The 18860-nt window shown below is 55.4% G+C and overlaps 3 protein-coding genes and 1 pseudogene across 8 annotated transcripts in view; 1 reads left to right on the top strand and 3 right to left on the bottom strand.

Moving 5' to 3' along the window:
• The first annotated feature begins 1699 nt into the window (after positions 1-1699).
• Positions 1700-9083, top strand: ATXN7L3 (ataxin 7-like 3). Of its 2 annotated transcripts, none has more exons than XM_012659062.1 (13): positions 1700-1721; positions 3070-3180; positions 3482-3614; positions 3803-3974; positions 4161-4258; positions 4452-4474; positions 4797-4842; positions 5063-5091; positions 5408-5476; positions 5750-5793; positions 6071-6142; positions 6233-6390; positions 6479-9083. In XM_012659062.1, exons 2-13 carry the CDS (start codon positions 3130-3132, stop codon positions 6625-6627), a joined length of 1044 nt encoding a protein of 347 aa, XP_012514516.1. In that variant the 5' UTR covers positions 1700-1721; positions 3070-3129; the 3' UTR covers positions 6628-9083. The 2 variants fall into 2 exon arrangements, with proteins under 2 accessions (XP_012514516.1, XP_012514515.1); XM_012659061.1 differs by having other exon boundaries at positions 4776-4842.
• Positions 9084-9166: 83 nt separating this feature from the next.
• Positions 9167-9720, bottom strand: LOC105822123 (annotated as a pseudogene). The gene is made up of 2 exons (XR_001138089.1): positions 9519-9720; positions 9167-9486 (listed from the first exon to the last, which is right to left on the bottom strand). The product of XR_001138089.1 is annotated as an uncharacterized LOC105822123 (transcript).
• On the bottom strand, positions 9167-13245 carry TMUB2 (transmembrane and ubiquitin-like domain containing 2). 4 transcript variants are annotated; one of them, XM_012659064.1, is made up of 4 exons: positions 13149-13183; positions 12527-12586; positions 10670-11236; positions 9167-10421 (listed from the first exon to the last, which is right to left on the bottom strand). In XM_012659064.1, the coding sequence occupies exons 2-4, from the start codon at positions 12559-12561 to the stop codon at positions 10058-10060; spliced, it is 966 nt and encodes a 321-aa protein (XP_012514518.1). In that variant the 5' UTR covers positions 12562-12586; positions 13149-13183; the 3' UTR covers positions 9167-10057. The 4 variants fall into 4 exon arrangements, with proteins under 4 accessions (XP_012514518.1, XP_012514520.1, XP_012514519.1 ...); XM_012659066.1 differs by lacking the exon at positions 13149-13183 and having other exon boundaries at positions 10670-10847; positions 10926-11236; positions 12527-13040; XM_012659065.1 differs by lacking the exon at positions 12527-12586 and having other exon boundaries at positions 13149-13245.
• Positions 13246-16572: 3327 nt separating this feature from the next.
• Positions 16573-18860, bottom strand: part of ASB16 (ankyrin repeat and SOCS box containing 16) — a 6000-nt gene continuing 3712 nt past the window's right edge. The window contains exons 3-5 of the mRNA XM_012659050.1: positions 17841-18333; positions 17203-17316; positions 16573-16780 (exon numbers count right to left, since the gene is read on the bottom strand). Of these exons, the coding sequence (XP_012514504.1) occupies positions 16595-16780; positions 17203-17316; positions 17841-18333 (793 nt within the window). The 3' untranslated portion in view covers positions 16573-16594. The remainder of the gene's footprint in view (positions 16781-17202; positions 17317-17840; positions 18334-18860) is intronic.

Genomic DNA, 18860 nt, shown 5'->3' with positions numbered 1-18860 from the left:
ATGGAAGAAACTGAGGCACAGGGAGTTAGTTCATTTCCCAAGTCCACCGATTGAAATTCAGATCTGACTCCTGGTCTTAACTACTTCAGAAAATTGCCTCAATACATTTCTCAGGAGAAGCCAGTGAAAAGAAATAAATTAATAAATGCTGAAAACTAAAGAGCCAATATGGTCCCAAAGTATGTGATTTCAGATTATCCTCCTGCAACCTTATCTCCTGAGGGGAGAAGGCTGTCACACTACAGTTCCAGGAACCCAGACACAGAGGGTAACCGAGATGGAAACGCCAGTCTAGGCATCTACTATGGCTGGGAAAAGGCCTCTTCCTCCAGAAGGTAAACGGGGACTGAGAGCGTGTGGATATAGGTACACTCAGGGAAGGGGCACTGACTCGGGGGGAAGGGTCTGGGCAGTGCCAAGCAGGCTGTCTGAGAGGTAGGGGGTCCAGCGTGGGTTCCGGAAGCAGGAAAGGCGAGCAGGTGTGGGATCTAAATTAGGATGAGGGCGGGGAGGGTGCTTGCTCAGAAGGGCGAAGCCGGGCCTCCGCCTTCAGCAGTGGACCCTCAACTCGGGCGCTTGTTGGTTCTCAGGCCTGGAGTGGGCTGAGACCCGCCCAGAAACCGGGAGAACGGAGGCGCGGACGAGCCCCTTCGGTTCCACGGGTTTTCCGCCCTGAGGTCCTAACTGCGCCCCACTTCAAGTCTGGCCTCTTCACAGAAGTGGCTGCACGCCTCGGGGTAAAAGGGGGAGCGGAGGGAGGAGGGAAGAGCAGGGAGCCCCGAGGGAAGGGCGGGGGAGCCTGGGCCGGAAGGCGTCCCAGGCTGGGCTGGGAGCCGGCGCTCTCTTTCGACGCCACCCGCTGCCCCCGCCCCCGAGCCGGCCGGGACGGCACAGCGTCTCCGCCCCCAGCGCACCGCGCACCTCACCTTGAACGCCGCTCCACCCACTCCCATCCTATTGGGCCTCCCGGGACGAGACGACGCGGCGATTGGCCGGGGTGGTACACGAAGGCCCCGCCCATCTCTCCGCCCCCGTCCCCGTCCGCCGGTACTTTGGACGGCGGCGTGGCGCCCCTCCTCCCCTCCCGGTCCCCGCCCCCTGGAGCAAATGCTGCCGAGCTGCGGCCGCGGGGCAGATGCACGCGCTCGGGCCCTTCTAGCAGGCGCGAGCAGTCGCTGGGCGCGCGAAAGCGAAAGAAGGAAGAGGAAGGGAGGGCGAGGGCGGGGTGTTGAGGAGGGGCGGGAGGAGGAAGAGGAGGAGGTTGGAGCGCGCTCGCGCTTGGCCCCGCGCCCGCGCGGAGGGAGGGGGAGAGGGGCGCGCGCGCGCACGTTCGCGTTCTCGCTCGCTCCATCCATCCATCCTCCGGTCGCGGCACGCGCGCGCGCTCCGGGCTCGCGCCGCACCCCCCGCCCGGGAGAGGCGGGCTGGAGTGGGGGGCGGGGGGAGGGGCGCGCGGACGGCGCGCGGACTGCGCGCGGGCGGGGTGAGGTGAGGAGGAGGAGGCGGCGACGGGACGAGAAGGGAGGGGAAGGGGCCATGGCCGCCCGGTGAGGCGGCGAGGCGGGGGGGCGGCCCGACCCCCCGGCCCCGGGCCCTGGGTCCCGGGGAGAGGCGAGGACGGACCGACGGACATGGGGCTCCGGAGCAGCCGCCGCCGCCGCCGCCGCCGGAGGACGCGGCCCTAAGAGGCCGCCGGGCCCCGGCGCGGCCCCCCGGGCGGGGTGAGTACGGACGGAGACGGGGACGGAGGAGGGGCCTGCGGGGGGCGGGGGGCGGGGCCCGAGGCGGGGCTTGAGCCCCCTCCCCCCAGGTCTGGGTCAGCGCCCCTTCCCCTCCCCCCGGACCGACGCGGAAACGCCCGGCTTCCCCCAGCTTCCCGGCCCGGCCGGGGCCCCCTGCTCTCCCCCGTCTGGGTCCCCCTTGGGCGGGGCAGGGCCGGCCGGGGAGGGGGCGCGGGGCCTTTGTTAGGGAGCCAGGCCCCAGCCCCCGGGACAATAGAGACACCCTCCCGGACTCCTCTCCCCGGCCGGCCGGGGCTGTTGGCGGGCGAGGAAGGAGAGGGGCCGGGACGCGTCCCACTCTGCCCACTCTCTGGGGGTCGGTCTGTCCCGGACCGGCGCCGGCCTCCGGTGGCTCAGCTCTCCTCCCCCCAGTCGGTATGATGCAGCAGCAGTGCCGCAGGGACGGGGGAAGAGCCGAGGCCCGGCCTCCTACCCTTCCCAGTGCCCCTGGCTCATTTGTCAGTCCCCACCCCACTCTAGGCCGGCAGCTCCTTAAACTCGTACCCACCGTTCAGAGGGGCACTGGACTGTGGGTGCTGTTTCTGAATCCTTTGGTGGGGGTTCCTGGACTTTGGGGCTCTTGGAGAGACTTCCGGGCTGGTCCTGAGGGAGGGAGGGTGGTTATCTAAAGGAAGAACAGGTAAGGGAAGTCCCCGCTCCTGGCATGCCATTCCACTGGGCTGTGTCCCCTCTTGCTCATGGTGGCTAGAAATGTCCCTTAGCTCTAGGCTTCTGTGGGCTCTGCTCCCCTCGTGGAGTGGCAGGCTTATTTCAAAGGAAGACAGAGTAGGGTGAAGGTGGTAGGGTCCTAGGGCCATTCCTACTTCTGGTAGCAGTACCCCCCCAAGTGGACATCCTGGCTGAAAGCAGAGGTGACTCTGAGGAGAGCCTTTAGGGAAGGGGGGGGTGTATTTAGGAGTCTGTGCAGTTCTTTGCCACACCCTGTGGGTTTGCTTTGAGGCCTTAGAGTTCCTTCTCCTCCCCCTGCTGCATTGCACCATGGGTATCAAAGAGGGGTTTGAGTTTTGGGGACCTGGGGTGAGCTGCTGCCTCCTATAGACCCAGACTCTGATTGGCAATAGAGTCCAGGGCCTGAGCTCCGGCCTGGGAAAGACTAGGCCACCTTTAGGTTTCAGGCCCTGAAGGACCATCCAGACTTAGTGAGCCTGGGCCTTGGGGAGGGAGATACCCTGATGCCAGGATATCTGGGCAGCTAGGTGGGGAGGGGAGGGGGCAGTCTTTAGAGGTGCCTTGGACTCACACCAACACCCCCCCACAATGTGTGCAGCCGAGTTGCCGCCCGCTGTGCTATGAGCAGTCAGAGCGCCGTCTCCACAAGAGTTTACAAATGAAAATGGAGGAAATGTCTTTGTCTGGCCTGGATAACAGCAAACTAGAGGTGAGGGCTCCCCCACGTGTGCCTCTAGTTCTTTCTCTTGATGTCTCTACGTCGCTATATCTGGCATCCACACCAAGGAGGAATTTGGGTAATCAGCCTTGTTCCTTAAAGGGAATAGCCAGCTGAAAAGGCCCATGGATCCGGGAAGAAGAAAGAACACAAAGTCAAGATGGGGAAAATGGCAAAGAAAGCATGATTTTTTGGCTGGGGCCAGTTGGCAGGAGATTTAGTTGGTGAGAATTGCTATCAGTCCAGGAGGCTGTGACTCTTGTGACCGTGGATGTTCTCCCCTGGGGCCCAGGCCATCGCTCAGGAGATATACGCGGACCTGGTCGAGGATTCTTGTTTGGGATTCTGCTTTGAGGTACACCGGGCTGTCAAGTGTGGCTACTTCTTCCTGGACGACACGGACCCTGATAGCATGAAGGATTTTGGTGAGCTTCAGGGAGAAGGAGAGCAGTCTAACCCTGCCCTGGGAGTGCTTCGCATTTCCTTCCCTGGAAACCACTAGATGTAGATCCTGGAGCTCCTGTGAGCCTGGGTAGGGGGGTTGAAGAAGCCACGGGAACAAGAGAAGAGGGTCCCCTGCCTGCCCTGATCGCCACGCCTCTCCTGTCCCCAGAGATCGTGGACCAGCCGGGGTTGGACATCTTTGGACAGGTTTTCAACCAGTGGAAGAGCAAGGAGTGTGTTTGCCCCAACTGCAGCCGCAGCATTGCCGCCTCCCGCTTTGCTCCTCATCTGGAGAAGTGCCTGGGAATGGGTCGGAACAGCAGCCGAATCGCCAACCGCCGGTGAGGGCCATTCCCCCTGCTGGAACCAGAGCTGCTCATCTTCTGCAGCCTGTGCCATGGTGTAGTCCCCTGGGGGCATCGGTAGGGGACAGAGGGTTGTACTTGTTCCCACATGCTCCATATACCTTGAAGTTGGGGGTGGAGAGGGTGGCAGCTTTGACCCTTTTTCTTCCCTACCCTTGGCAGGATTGCCAATAGCAACAATATGAACAAGTCTGAGAGTGACCAAGAGGATAACGATGACATCAATGACAACGATTGGTCCTATGGCTCAGAGAAGAAAGGTGTTTGGGGATCTGGGGAAACTGGGGGACGTTGGGATGAGGTGGGCAAACAGGAATAGGGTATACAGTGGTCACAAGCTGTTGCCTTGAACAATGGAGGGAAAGTATAGTTGTATACTTTTCTTTAGATGTCCTTACTCCTTATTTTGGGAACTTAAAGTAACCCTGCTCTTTATCCTTTTGTTCCCCACAGCCAAGAAGAGAAAATCAGACAAGGTGAGAGCCGGGCAAGCATGGGGGAAATTTGGGCAAAGGACAGATACCCTCCCTTTTGGGGAGGGAGTCCTTGGGTGTCTTGACTCAAGTCTGAGGTCATTGGGGGCCTCTGGGTTTTGGGATGAGGGTGTGTGTGGTGGGCAGGGGGGCAGCAGAGGCCTTGGGGGAGTGGGGAAGGGAATATGGGTAGATAGGCCTCTTACCGGGGAGGAAGAGCAGGAATTTGAGGATGTTTCTTTGTCAAATCTTTTTTCCTTCCCTGGGTTCTCGGCTCCCCCTTATCGTTACCCTTTCCCCAAAGCTATGGTATCTCCCATTCCAGAACCCCAATTCCCCTCGAAGATCCAAGTCTTTAAAACACAAAAATGGTAAGTGGGGCTGGAACAATGGGAGTGCTTCTAGCTGTGTCTTCTAGGACTCATTGTGGGGGGAGGGGGGCAGGAGGGTGGAGGGTGGGGGCCTGGGGATGGGGTGTTGAGGGAGGGCCTGTGATCCTTCTGTCACCCCCACTTCCTCTCTGGTTATTTTCAGGGTTCTCTGTCTGTACCTCTGCATCAAACACCCTTCCCCTTCTTTTTTCTTCTTCAGGGGAACTTAGCAATTCGGATCCTTTTAAGGTGAGTATAGGTTGCCCCTCTTATGTTCCTCTCATTGTCCATGTTGTGAGTTTGTTGGGATTTGGACAAGTGGGGATCAGAATGCTGACAAGCCAGAAGCAGTAGATGAGCTATTTGGGTCTTGTATATTTATGTTCTTTCTGGGTCCCACCCCCTCACCATGTGCAGGTGGGATGAAAGGAATCACTTGGGAAACTGCTGGGTCATCCCAAAGCACCTCACTTAGAAAGGCACTAGAGGGATTGATTCTCCACCACCCCTTGCACCCCCTTTTTTGTCTGCCCTTCTCTAACCTGTACCTCTGGTTCTCCCACAGTATAACAACTCAACTGGGATCAGCTATGAGACCCTGGGGCCAGAGGAGCTGCGTAGCCTGCTCACCACGGTGAGGGACCAGGGAAGGGGAGGCCCCTGGGAGTGGACTGACGCCACAGGCAGTGGTCAAGGCTCTGGAGGACGCTGGTGACATAGCAGTTAGGGTCATGTAGTTTTCTCTCCGGAATTAGGTTTCCTGGCCCATAGTAGCCTGGGACCGTCTGCCCTGGACACCTTCGGGCCGTTTCTCCTTGTGCAGTCTAGTATTCGTACAGAAGGGAACATCTAGTGTTTAGAGTAGGTTCCACTCCATCCCTTCTTTCAGCTTATATTCCTCTTCCAGCAATGTGGGGTGATTTCTGAACACACCAAGAAGATGTGCACAAGGTGAGCACAGAACCTAGAAAGGGGGCCAGGGGGCCCTCCTGCACACTCACCCTGGGCACGGGTCGGTAGTACCCCCAGACTTGAGCAGTGGGGCTCCTGCCGTTCCCCTCCCTCCTCCATTGGCCAGGCCTTAGGCCACAGTCTGGGAGCCGTCCATTCATCCCTTCCCCATCTTTGCCCATCCCTCCCGCCCACCTCAGCTGAGGGGAGGGGCTTCACCTGAGTTCAACAGATCCTTCCATGCCTTGTCAGGGTCTGATAATTCTCTCCCCACCAGGTCCCTGCGCTGCCCCCAGCACACAGATGAGCAGAGGCGAACCGTGCGGATTTATTTCCTCGGGCCCTCAGCGTGAGTGACCATACAGGATGGGTGGTGGGTTGTGGCAGGTTAGGGTGATGATTGGTATCACCTAAAGCCCTTTGGCTCCTCCCCTTTCAGCGTCCTTCCAGAGGTTGAGAGCTCCCTGGATAATGACAGCTTTGACATGACTGACAGCCAGGCCCTGATCAGCCGGCTTCAGTGGGACGGTTCTTCCGATCTCTCACCCTCTGATTCAGGCTCCTCCAAGACGAGTGAAAATCAGGGATGGGGTCTAGGTATGTGACACTGTTGGGCCCCAGGGCACAGGGCGCCACCTTTCCTGCCACAACCCTGCTCTCATCCTTCACGCCTCTGTCTCTGCAGGTACCAACAGCTCTGAGTCACGGAAAACCAAGAAAAAGAAATCCCATCTGAGCCTGGTAGGGACTGCTTCTGGCCTGGGCTCCAACAAGAAGAAGAAGCCAAAGCCACCGGCACCCCCAACGCCCAGCATCTATGATGACATCAACTGACTTGGGTGCAAGGGATAGCCTTCGGCTGAGCAGAGCCCTCTCTCCCGACCCCCACCCAGGTGGCATAACCTGGCACATGGACGGCTGCTGGGGGTTTGGGCTTGGGAAGCTTGGTGGGCCAGGCAGGCAGAGGATCCAATTATGCACCCCTGGGGGGTGTCAGGGTCCTCTGCAATGGAGCATGACCCCTCGGCGTGCAGGACTCAGACCTGGACATATTATGCCTTGGACATAAGTTTGGTGGGGAGGCGGTTTTCCTATTTATTCTGTGAGTTACTGGATGTCCAGCTAGGCCAGGGGCCTGACCTGGGCACTGTGCCAGGGCACTGCCTGCCCCCCACCCCAGGAACTGGACTAAGCCCTGCCGAGGGGCATTGTGGCTACCCCGGGAGGCTGTGGGTCAGAAGCTGAGCCTGGAGGGGGCCTCCTCCGGCTGCCCTCAGCAATGTGAATGGGTCCGGTGCTTGGAGCTGAGGGGCAGGACTGGGCATGTCCTGTATGTGTGCAGAATCCTATCAAATGCCCCCAGTCCCAGGGGTAGGCAGGCACAGCGTGCTGTCTGCTAAGGTAGGCGTCCAGAACTGCCACCACCTTCCCTGCCCCTCACAGGGGCAGCCCTTTTCCCTCAGTCCCCATGGGCCTCCTTGGCAGCAGGAGCTGTCCTTTTGTTGTTGGGTGCCAGGAAAGGGCCTCCAGCCTCTACAGCTTCAAGGAATGGGAAAGGGGAGGGTAGGAAGAGGGAGCTGTGTATCAAAATGACTCCCCCCTGCCTTTCCTCCCTGACCCAGGGCTGGTGAGGAGTGGGGCCCCAAGGTGAGAGGGAACGGTGCTGCTTTATTTGAAATGTTTTCTTACCTCATTCCCTGCCCCAGGAAGGGGCCCAGCCTCACCCTCCTGGGGTGGCCCCATGTTCCTCCTGCCCACCCTGCCCCACTGCCCTACGGGGGTAGCCCAAGTTCCCAGCTGCTGCTTGCCACCCCTTTCACCTCGACCAGCTTCGGTTCCTCTCAATGCTCCTGCCTCCAAAGCCTGCCCTGTTTCCCCTTCCTTAGCCGCTTTTAAGTTATTTATTCTGTACTTGTGGTTTGGGGCTCTGAGGAAAATCCTAATCTTGTGCCTCTCCCCCTTTGTTAGGAGTGGGGTGGGAAGAGAAGGTGGTCTCTGCTCTGAGTTGTCAGTGGAGGGGGAGGGGTGTCATTGCCCCTCTATGGGACTGTCATGCCAGTGTGCCCACCTACCTGGTCTGTATCCTGGAGAGATGTACCGTCCCCCTCTGTGCAGGCACCATCACTCCCAGGAGCAGAGCTGGAGGACTGCAGCTGGGGCTGGGAGCAGAGCTGACTGACACAGGGGTGAAGTCGACCCTGAGCCAAATTCTCTGGCCCTTGCTGGACACGTCCCCTGCCCTCCTTGCAAGAGGAGCCATCCCACTTTTGGGTAGCTAGTACCCAAGACTGTTTGTTCTGATTTGGGTTAGGGGCCCTAGAGGGTTAAGGTAACAACAGAGATTAGGGCCCTGTCTGGAACCCCACTCTCCTCCTGGGGTTGTTCTCATTGTGGCTGATGCCTGGTTACAAATTGGTTTTTAACCCACGAATTGTTATTATTTTTTAAAAAGCCAAACAAATTTTGGCAGGAGTTGGAATAAATCCTGGGGCTTGGGCTCCTCTGTTCTTGGCCCTCCATAGCCTTCTCCCTCCGAGGGGAAGGAGGATCTCAGCAAGCCTCCAGCCCGCTTCCAAAGGGAGTCTTGGGAGTAGGTTGAAGGTGAAGGGAGGAAGGCTGTGGGCCACTCTCCCTGCTGAGAGGCAGCTGCAGCTCAGGCCCTAATATACCCTTTCCCCTCTGGTCTCTCCCTTTCCCCCTTCTGGTTGGAGGAGGGAGAAGTGGGAAGTAGTCTGGGAACTGGTTTGTCCACATAAACTTCCCCATTGTTTCTTGGCCCGCCCTCAGGGCAGAGCCCCCTGCCCAGGCTGGGTAAGAGATGGGCTTGGTCCAGCAGGGACCCTGAGGGAACAAACCCCTTTCCTTCTGGGGAGAGAGAGTGCCCCTCTACCATGTAGTTGAACAGGGGCTAGGAGCTCCCCACTTCCCTCCCTCTAACAGCAGGCTGTGTGGGTTTCAATTCCCATCCTTTCCACCCCAGCTAGGTGTCGTCCACCCTGTATCCTATCGTGTCTGAGTGTGTGTGGGGGGGTTCTGTACTAATTTCCATGGCCGGTGGCTTTTCCTTCCATGCATCACTCCCCCCCGCATGCCCAGGGGCCACCCGCCTGGCATTACCGCATGCTGGGGTCATTGGGGGAGGGGGGTGGGGCTCACGCTGTCCTGTGGTCTTGAGATTTTTATTTTTGCATATGTAATCCATCCTGTACAGGTAGCTAACTTTGTAAACGCTGTGTATTCCCTCTGCCCCCATGGCTGCTGGTGTAAATAAACTGCATCTCCCGTTGGTAGCCCAGCCTACCCACCCTCATTGCCATGTTGCTGGGGGCAGAGCAAAGCCATTCTCTTACTGTCACAGAAGGAGGCTCCACAGCCACAAAATGGAACTTTATTCAGTCACAGACACTGACCCTCCAACCAGAGCCCCAAAGGCAAAAGCCTTGGGCCCAGTGATCCATACTCAGAGCTCGTCCTTGGAGCTGGGCAGGGTAGGACACTGGCCAAGGGCCAGTGCTGTCTTTCACTTACAGCCGTAGGCCTGGGGTAGTAGCAGCTGTGGCCTGGCCGCTCCCAATGCTGGGGGCTTGGCTTTCTGCCCCAATCCCCTTCCTGACTGAGCTCTATAAAGGACTACTAAAAAAAATAATAATGCAAGCAAAGTGCATTGAAAGAAAGGAGAACACTGGAAAATACCTAGAACATGGAGAACACCCTATTCCTGCTACATGGGTAGAGGGAGAAGGTGGGGGTGGCTAGGTGCCTATAGGGAAAGCTGGTACAATTTTCATTTCCTGCCTGTGTGATTTCAGTCTCAAAAGATTGATATTTGGCTAAAGAAATGAAGAATATTCCAGGTTCCCTACAGAGGTGTGCTTGGGCCATGCTGAGCTGCCCCAGCAGGCAGCCCTGGGTGCTGGGGGCAGGCATGCAGGATAAGGGGAAGAGCTAGGGCCACAGTTGGGAGGGAATCCTCAGAGCCCAGGCTCCCCACTGAGTTTGGCCATCAGCTCTGAACTCCTTCAAGACCCTAATAGTGAAGGAAGATGACATCCTCATTTCTACCTGAGTTGTGCTTGCACAGAGGGGATGTGTGTACCCCCATGGAGAATGGGAAGTTCCATACCTGTCTCCTGTATCCTATGGAGGAGATACCCACCACGTCCTTTCCACCCTCCCTCCCAGGCCCTTGGGCCCAGCTCTGGCCAGGAAAGGGGGGGAGGCCATAAAGGAGGAAGACCATGCCTTTCATTTTCTCCCTCTGTCCTTATCGTCCATACATCCCAAATACTAGGAAGCTGAAGAAGACAGTGACCCCCACCAGGGAGACAGTAGCAGGTGCTGTGAAGAACTGGCGGTAATTAATTCGGAAGTACCAGACAACACCCAACAGCACCACAAACACGGGCACCATGAGGCTGCCCACATTGACGCCGAGGCTGGGTGGCTCAGTGGCTGAGGGGGCCAGTGAAGCTGAGGGCCCTGGAACAGCTGACCCTGGGGGTGAGCGGTGGCAATGAATCACACAGTTGTCGGTAATGTTCAGAGAACGCAGCGTGCGGGCTGGGTCCTGCAGCAGGCGGCCCTGGTAGATCAGTTTCATCTGGCTCTCTTGTCCAGGGAAGTATTTGCTGTAAGGATGAAAGAGATGGAAGACAGAGGGTGAGGAAAAAGAAGGCAAACAGGCCTAGACCGACAAAGCAGGGCAGCAGGGAAAAACTGAAGGGTGGACTTCTAAGAAAGTATCCCACCCACCCTTAGTAGGGGGGCTGGACCTTACACTTCCCTGCTGTTCCCACATCTGTACCAGAATCCTCAGAAGTGCCTGAGGGCTGGGGGCATGGGGCACAAGCAGCCTCCCATTTTCCAGCTCACTCACCTCTTCAGGGTACCCACAGTATCCTCTGGCCTGGCCACAGCCAGCTCCTCGGTGTCATTGAGGAATTTGAGCCGCACGTTGATGAGGCCAGGGCTGGGAGGGAGGCAGGTGCTATCCTCAGATCTCAGGGGTGCCTCTGGACTGCCACTGTCTACACCTGCTTGTCTTTTGGGCAGGCCTTGGATGTCAAGGAGATGCTCAAGGCTGGGCTCAACACCACCCCCAGCTCCAGGTTCCCCTGTGGAGTCTCCCCCACCTTCTCCAGCCTCTTCAGTCTTCTCATCATTACCCTCTGATGGATGGGGGAGTTCAGTTGGCTCTGGGGTGCCTTGGCCAGCCACCAGGTGGTCCACATGCCCCAAGTGGAGGACAGATGTGTCGCCTGCTGACACAATAGTGCCCAGGAGCTGGTTGCTACCGCTGTCTGCTACGTAGGTAGAGAGCCAAGCTAGGACCAAGGCTAGAATCAGCACCACCACACCTGCCACCACCATCACCTCATTACCCACACCCTCAATGAGGGTGACATCAGAGAGCTCCATGGCCTGGCTGCTGACTGGGTCCACGCTGCAGGAACAAAGGGGATATCATCAGCAGAGCCTGAGGGCTGCAACCAAGTTTCTAGTCTGTTTAGGTTCTAACTGACCCAGCCCTGAAAGAAAATGGAATTCAGTGTCCTATAGAAGGGGGGACAAACCTTCCTAACTCTGGACCCCGAGACCAAAGCTAAAGACTTACCCTTTGCCTCAAGCATGAAACCCTAGTTTTCATGTTCCACACCCTTTCCTCTCTTATACTCCAACCCCCCAACAATCAAGGATCATCAAGAAAACCTCACAGCCTTACTGCTGTTGCTACTGATCACTGCTTTTTTGGTAGATGGGGAAAAATTTTGCTTCTTTGAGCCGTGAGCTTCTCTAGGATTTCTATCACTTGGTCAAGCAAATATGCCCACTGAGCTGCCTCCAAAGTGGCTTCAGAGAGACCAAAAGCCTGGAATATTTTATTGTGGGGCCCCTATGGAGGCACTGTGCAGCCACCCTGGCCAGACTGTCTCATTTGAGCCTATTTTATTCCTGGTGACAGATCCAGGCCCAGATGGTAACAGCCAAAGAAAACTAACCTATCAACAAAATCGGAGTCAGATCACATCAAAGGGACAACTCTGTAAGGGCCAACAGCAGCAGACATTATGTCTACCTCCTCTGAAACCCTTCTGGCAAGCCCTGGAGAGCCATGTGGGGCAGACACCAGAAACAGCACCCTCCCGGGTCACTATGGGCTCATGACTACAAAAACCACTCCCCAGGTGGAAGTGATTTGGAAAAGGTTCCACACCACCTCTCACAATCCATATCTGAGTTTCTTTTCTTTTACTATGAAGGTTCTCCCTCTGCAGTTTCTTTGAAAGGCAGGAAGGATCTGTGTTTGCTCCTTGGAGTACCTACTCTTCCCCTTGGAGAATCTGCTGCTTTCACACCTGTCCCTGGGCAAATCCAGTTTGGTGATTATCATTATCACACTATTCTCACAGCATCTACGAAACTTCATTATACTTATCTACCTGTCCTTCTCTCTATTAGACCCCTGGCAGACAAGGATCACATGTAATTCTTTGTACCGCAGTCCCCAGCATAATCCCATGTACTTGCTCAACGAATATTTGTGGAACATATCAACATCTGAATAGCTTCCACAGCCTTATTTAATAAACCGGCTCTGGAGTCAAACAAACAAACGAACAAAACAACTAACTAATTATCATCTCAGTATTGCCTCTTACTAGCTATGTAACCTCAGACATTTTCACAGCTTCAGCTTTCTCGTCAGTAAAATGGTGTTAAAAATCGTACCTACCTCATGAGGTTGTTTTGAAGATGACGCGAAATCATCGAAGCGAAATACTTAGCACAGTGCCTGGCACATTACAATTGTTCAATAAACAAATGGTAGCAATTATTTATCTCTCCCACAACTAACTACTGATGGTATGATGGTTAATGTCATCAACAGTGATTTACAGAAAAGGAAACCGTGGCAAAGAAAGACGAAAACGACTGGCAGAGACACAGGGAACGCTCGTGGGAAGGGGCAGAGCAGGACCGCAGATCTCCCGCCTCAAGGGCCTTTGCTCTCTCCTCAGCCTGTGAGCTCCCCTGACAACGATGAGGGGTCCCCAACCCTGTTTTTTCTGAAGCGAAGGTTCCGCGTTTGGACGGTCCTATTCCCGTGGCGCTGGAGTGGGGTCCATGAGCCCATATGAACCGAAAAGCTGCCGGTCCCGGCCGCCGTGCCTAAGCCAAGCTCTCCCAGCCCGTGAGGGGTAGGGTCAGGTGAGGGGGTCACAAACCATCCACACCCCTCAAACTTCGGGGCGGGGCTGGGGAACTGGGGGCGGGGCCTTGGGACGCAGGGAGTCACGGGAAATTAAAGGGGGATTGTACCAGTACCGTGCCTGGATGGGGAAGGAAGTCCTCACCTGAAAAGGCCAGACTAAATGTTTTGACTTCGCCAGGACGGCCCCTGGTCTCGTCTTTCCGTAGGGGCCGGGGGAGGGGCTGGAAATGCCCAATTCTATCCAGGGTCCTGTCTCTTCCGGCTTTTCCCGGAAGCTGTTAGGACAAGGGACAGGAAGTCCCGCCTCCGCGCCCTGCACTGATGACGCAAAGCTACGACAGGCGGCTTGACGTAAACGTATTCTTTAAATAAAAGGGACAGGTTTCTCAGCGGAAGGAGAGGCGGAGTCATTGTTGGCGGGATCCCGGGCCTCCTGGAGCGGGGCCACGCCTGGTGGGCGGGACCTTAGGCAGCCTGGATTGAGAGGCGGGGCCAAGAGGGGAGTCGGGGAGGTGCTTGGGAAAGGGGCGCGGCTTCATGTTGGTGGAGGGATTCCCCGGTTGGCGGTGCGGGGCAGAGCCCTAGCGAGGTTTCCCTTTCCAGCCTTGTTCTTCCGGCCTTGCTCTCTACCTCCCTGGCACATTGGATTCATTACTGCTTTGTAACGCGCACCGAGCTTCAGGTGAGCGGGATTAGTGAGGACTGGTCTTTCTGACTTCCCGGAACTCAGCTCTGGGCTAGTCGGAAAGACAGACGAGAAGACAAGTTAGTCTCCATGCAGGATTTGAAGAGAGCGGCCCCTGATAGTGTGGGACCTTGATAAATACGACGGGAAAGCATTTCGGAGAAGACACACATTAAGTGCAGGCTTAGGACACAAGAAAAGCAGGAACCAAAAAAAGCAGGGAAAAAAGTTCAACTTACAAGAACTTATCCATTTTGCAATTTAAAAAATTTCTAAAAACGTGCTGGGGTTTGTTTTTGGGTTTTGCTGCACTATTGGTTAAAGTATACGTAACGCAAACGGGGCAAACATAAGCGAAGTGGTTTGTACCAACTGAACGCTCAGGTGGAACCAACACTTATAACAAGAAATAGAAAATTTCCCCAGAACCCCCACTTCATGTCTTCTACCCACTAACCTCCAAAGAGTAGCCACTATTCTCACGTCTGTCACTAGAGATTAGTTTTTCCTGTTTTCATACTTTGTATAAATGGAATCAGTATGTGTCTTTCAGTCTAGCTTCTTTTTTTAACAGTCCTTTTATTATGGTAAAATATAGATAACATAACTAAGTGTATAACTCAGTGACATTCACAACGTTGTGCACCCATCACCACTACCCATTTCCTGTACGCATCAAGCAGTAACTCCCCCTTCTTCCCCCCATTCTACTTTCTGTCTCTATGAATTTGCGTATTCTAGGTACTTCATGTAAGTGGAATCATACAGTATTCGTCCCTTCATAGCTGGCTTATTTCAGGTAGCATGTTTTCAAGGTTTATCCATGTTGTAGCATGTATCAGCGTTTCATTGCTTTTTAAGGCTGAATAATATTCCATTGTATGTATATACCGTATTTTCTTTATCCATTTATCTGCTAATGGGCATTAGGGTATTTCCGCCTTTTGGCAATTGTGAATAATACTGCTATGAACATTGATATACAGGTTATCTATTTGAGTCCCTCCTTTCAGTTCTTTTTTCTGGCTTCTTTTGATCAACAGTATATTTGTGAGAGGAAAGGTACTGTTTTAATTTCTGTGTAAATGTACCTTTTGGATTTTAAGGTTTGGTGTTTTTATTTTGAACACAGAAGGGGGCAGGACATCATAGTCCAGTTAAACAAAATTCTACAAAATTTTGAAGAATAAGTAGAGATTTACCAAGTAAAGTTCCAAACAGAGAGAACAGCAGGTTCAAGGACTCTCAGTATATATTTCAGGGAATAAACAAACCACTCAACTGAACCACTGCTAATATTTTTATATAATAATAGCCGCTGTGTTTATTGAGAGAGCTTACTAGGTGCCATGTATTATGCCAAGGACTTCACATACATTATCTCACATACATTATCTCATGGAGCCCCATGAAGTAGCTCCTACTATAGGTTTGGAAACTGAGGCTCAGAGAGAATAAATAATTGTCCAAATTTATACAGTTAGTGGTGGAGCTAAAGTCATCTCTTTTTTTTTTTTTTTTTTTTTTTTGACAAAGATTTTTTTTTTTGCCCTGGGTTGAGGGCCGTGGTGTCAGCCTAGCTCACTACAGCCCCAAACTTCTGGGCCCAAGCAATCCTCCTGCCTCAGCCTCCTGAGTAGCTGGGACCACAGGCGTGCACCACTATGCCTGGCCCTTGAGCTATTCTTCTAACAGTTGCTGAGTGCAGAAAACTTGGAAGCCACGGAAGAGCAAAAAGGGGGGGAAATAAAGATGGAGTGATGGGGACCTCAGGCATATTTAAACCTAACAACATCCACGCTTTCATTCTATGCACAACTCACTTGTTTGCGTTCATAAAAACCACCTTGCCTTGGAAAGCTTCCTCCTAGAGCTGTACCTGTATTGTGGTACCTTTGACTGGGAGGCCAGAGGAAGAAGTTGAGGGGGTCGGGACACTTGGTGGCTGGTCCTACTGTGTCAGGCCCTCAGAGACCACAGGTAGTGACCACTGTTTAAGACACCACGAATCACCTGGGGGTGAGGGGAGCACATCTGGGGAAGCCCAAGGCCTCATGCACTTTACTCCCTCAACAATCTTTACTGAAGAGCTTGTTCAAGGAACACAGTTAATTACATAAGTACAGCACCCAGGAAGGCACTGCAGAGAGACTGCTATTTGCACTGAGTCTAGAGGGTCAATCAGCCTTCACCAGGCCAAAGAATGTGGAAGAGTATGCCAAGCAGTAGAGAAGAAGCATGCAGACACCTGAAAGCAAAGAAGAGCAGGTCATATCCAGCACCTGGAAACTAGTTTACTAAGGCTGGATTACAGGAACCTTGGAAGGGAGAAGGGAAGTGAGGAGGCCAGAGAGCTTGGCAGAGGCCAGGGTCTAGAGGCTTTGTTTTATTGAGTTTTGATTTTAGGTAGAGCGAATCCAATGAAGGGAATGATCAGAGTGGTGACTCTCACAGATCATTCCAGCATCCATTCAGGGCATGGGTTTCAGGACCTTCCTAGAAGTGACAAGGGCAGGTCGGGCAAGGCAGTGCAGGCAGAGTCTGTCACTGTTTAGGAGGCTGAACAGGGATATGGGTGGCAGGGGAGAGAGGTGACAAGGATCACTGGTTCCTGGCTTGGAGCCTGGGTGGATAGAGGTGCCATCCACTTCAGCACAGAAGGAGGTGGGCAAAGGCCGAGTCTGGGAACAGGCTGAGCCTGCAGACCTTCCCACCGGAGAAAGGGTCTGAAGCTCAGGTCCGGTGGGAGGTCAGCAACTGGCTCAAGAAGCCAATGGAGGCATGAGCTGGAACAGGAGGGCGTAGGGAGTGCGGAGAAGAAGGCCAGGGACTAGTTCTCTAGGCTGGGGGCAGAGTCCAGTGGAGGGGGCAGAGTGAGCTGTGGGAGCAGCCTGGCATGGGGCTCACTGGATGTGTCCCTCCACACGCAGCAGCAGGTAGTCCCTGAGCAGTGCAGGCAGCGGGAGCCGGGCAGCAGCCTGCCGGCAGCGGCTCCCCAGCTGAGCACGGACAGCCAAGCGGGCCAGGTGCTGCAGCCGCCTTGGCTGGTTCACCATGCGCAGGGCCGAGCTGTAGAAGGCGTTGTGCTCCTAGGCCAGGAGTGAAAGAGAGTCAGGCGGCCCAACACCCTTGACTATGCCCTACTACCTGGGGGCAGCCCAGTGTTGGGGGCCCTGGGATTTTGCAACATGCACCCACCTGGGTGTCTGGAGCATCTTAAAGGACTCAGATTGAGAGCCAAAGAGGCCCTGCAGTGGTTATGGGAGCTGGGGCTACACTTCAGGGAAGGGTCTCAGCCATGTCTGCACCCACTCCCGCCCCAGAGATGCCTGATAAGCGGTGTATGAAATTAGAAGTCAGCCTGTGCTGTCAGGGGGAGGGGGTACCTTGGAACCCAGGGGTTCCGCTCTGCCCATACTCTTCCATCTAGGGCCTGCCCCCATGAAGCCGGTCCTGGAGAAACAGGCCTGAGGCTGATCCTTCCTCCCCGTCTCCCCTGAGGCGGACATACCTGCCACAGCTCCGGAAGTACTGTCTCCACCCAGCCATCACAGGATGGGACACAAGGATAGGCATTAAGCAGGACTTCCAGGGCCCGAGGAAAGTTGGCACAGTGTTTCAGCATCTAAGAATCAGAAGAGGGTCTCGGGGGCACTATGCCTCCTCCAACCAAGGGCAGACCGAAGTCCAGCCTGACTGAAATCCCCTCTCACACCCTAATTTGTTTTTATTTTTATTTTTGTAGAGACATGTTGCTATGTTGCTGGTCTCAAAGTCCTGTCCTCAAGCAATCCTACCTCCCGGTCCTCCCAAAATGCTGGGAGCCACCGCCCCCAGCCTCACAACCTAATTTGGGGGAGCTAAAGCTTGAATGTCTCCTCATACTTTCTATGCCTCAGTTTACCCCACCCTCAAGTGTGCTCCAATCTTTTGGCCCCAGTTTCCTTGGGGGCTCTTTCCTCCCTTGGACACCCTCCCCTATAACCCTCTCCCGCAGCCCAAGACAGGGACAGACCTCTGGCCACTGAGTAAGCTTTCAGTCTCTTGGACCCCTCTCTCCCCCAGAGGCAGGGCAATTCCAGCCGCAGGGCCCCCCGTCCCCCCGGACTCCCGCCATGGTTGCCTCCGTCTCAGGCCCTCCCTACGCACCTCAGGGCGGGCAGGCTGGGCCCCATAGTCCAGCAGCGCGGCGAAGAGGACCTCGGGCTCCCAGTTGGGGGCGTCCTGCACGGACTGCAGCGCGCAGTCCATGGGTGTGTGGCCCGCCCCGTTGGGGACTCCAGCACAGGCCCCGTGGCGCAGCAGCAGCTCGGCCAGGGCCCCGCAGCCGTTGGCACAAGCGTTGTGCAGCGGCGTGTGGCGCTTGCGCCCGGCCGCCCGGGCATCAGCCCCGGCCTCCAGGAGCAGACGCGCCGCGGCTTCGTGCTGCCGGCCTCTGCCCGGGCCCTCGGCCCCCGCGCACGCCGCGTTCAGCGCCGTCTCGCCCTGGCTGGTGCGCAGGCCCACGTCGGCGCCATGTTCCAGGTAGAGAGCCACGTGCTGCTCCAGGCCGCGCGCCGCCGCCACGTGCAGGGGCGTCACCTCGCTCTCGGAGCCCGCCACGTTCACCTTTGCTCCCGCCTCCAGCAACAACTTGGCGCACCTGGGGACAGGGCACAAGGCCCCGGGGCAAATCCTTAGGGCCAAACTTGCTGTCACCACCCCTGCTTCCTTCCCACCCCTCCCCTCCAGGTCCACCCTCGTGTCCCCCCTCAGAATCAACAGAAGCCCCATGACAGACAGCAGAGCTGGAAGGCCCATAAAAACCACCAGGAGCATCCATGATTTTGAGATGAAAAACTTCAGCCCAGAAAGGATTCGTGCAGTCAAGGTCACACAGCAAGGTAATGGCTACACCAGAATTAGTACTCACTGTCTCAGTCCCTTCCAGAGCCTGCCCTGACTCCCCACTGGAATGGGACCTCAGGGCCTGGTTCTGAATCATTTGTCAATGGCCTCCTAACATTTTGATAGCACAAATTTTGAAAACCCACTCCTGTGTACACTGCGAGCATACGAAATGTATTCGCCAAAAAGAAAAATAAATAGAAGTTGTAATATTTTCTTCCTGCCCTCAAACTTGAAGACCATTCTTCTAGACCAAGCCATGATCATTCAAGCAAAGGCAGG

The sequence above is a fragment of the Propithecus coquereli genome, unplaced genomic scaffold, assembly GCF_000956105.1.
Source record: "Propithecus coquereli isolate 6110/MARCELLA unplaced genomic scaffold, Pcoq_1.0 Scaffold598, whole genome shotgun sequence".
Lineage (NCBI taxonomy): Eukaryota > Metazoa > Chordata > Mammalia > Primates > Indriidae > Propithecus > Propithecus coquereli.
This window is presented reverse-complemented; position numbering and strand designations above follow the sequence as displayed.

Bases quoted from the DNA above. Each gene is read 5' to 3' on its own strand.
- ATXN7L3 (XM_012659061.1), top strand. From the start codon at position 3,130: ATGAAAATGGAGGAAATGTCTTTGTCTGGCCTGGATAACAGCAAACTA. The intron at 3,975-4,160 runs GTGAGGGCCATT...TACCCTTGGCAG, and splicing joins AGCCGAATCGCCAACCGCCG to GATTGCCAATAGCAACAATA. The intron at 6,143-6,232 runs GTGAGTGACCAT...CTCCCCTTTCAG, and splicing joins TATTTCCTCGGGCCCTCAGC to CGTCCTTCCAGAGGTTGAGA.
- TMUB2 (XM_012659064.1), bottom strand. From the start codon at position 12,561: ATGATTTCGCGTCATCTTCAAAACAACCTCATGAG. The intron at 11,237-12,526 runs GTAGGTACGATT...TTGTTCCTGCAG, and splicing joins CTTCAAAACAACCTCATGAG to CGTGGACCCAGTCAGCAGCC. The intron at 10,422-10,669 runs GTGAGTGAGCTG...TCATCCTTACAG, and splicing joins ACTGTGGGTACCCTGAAGAG to CAAATACTTCCCTGGACAAG.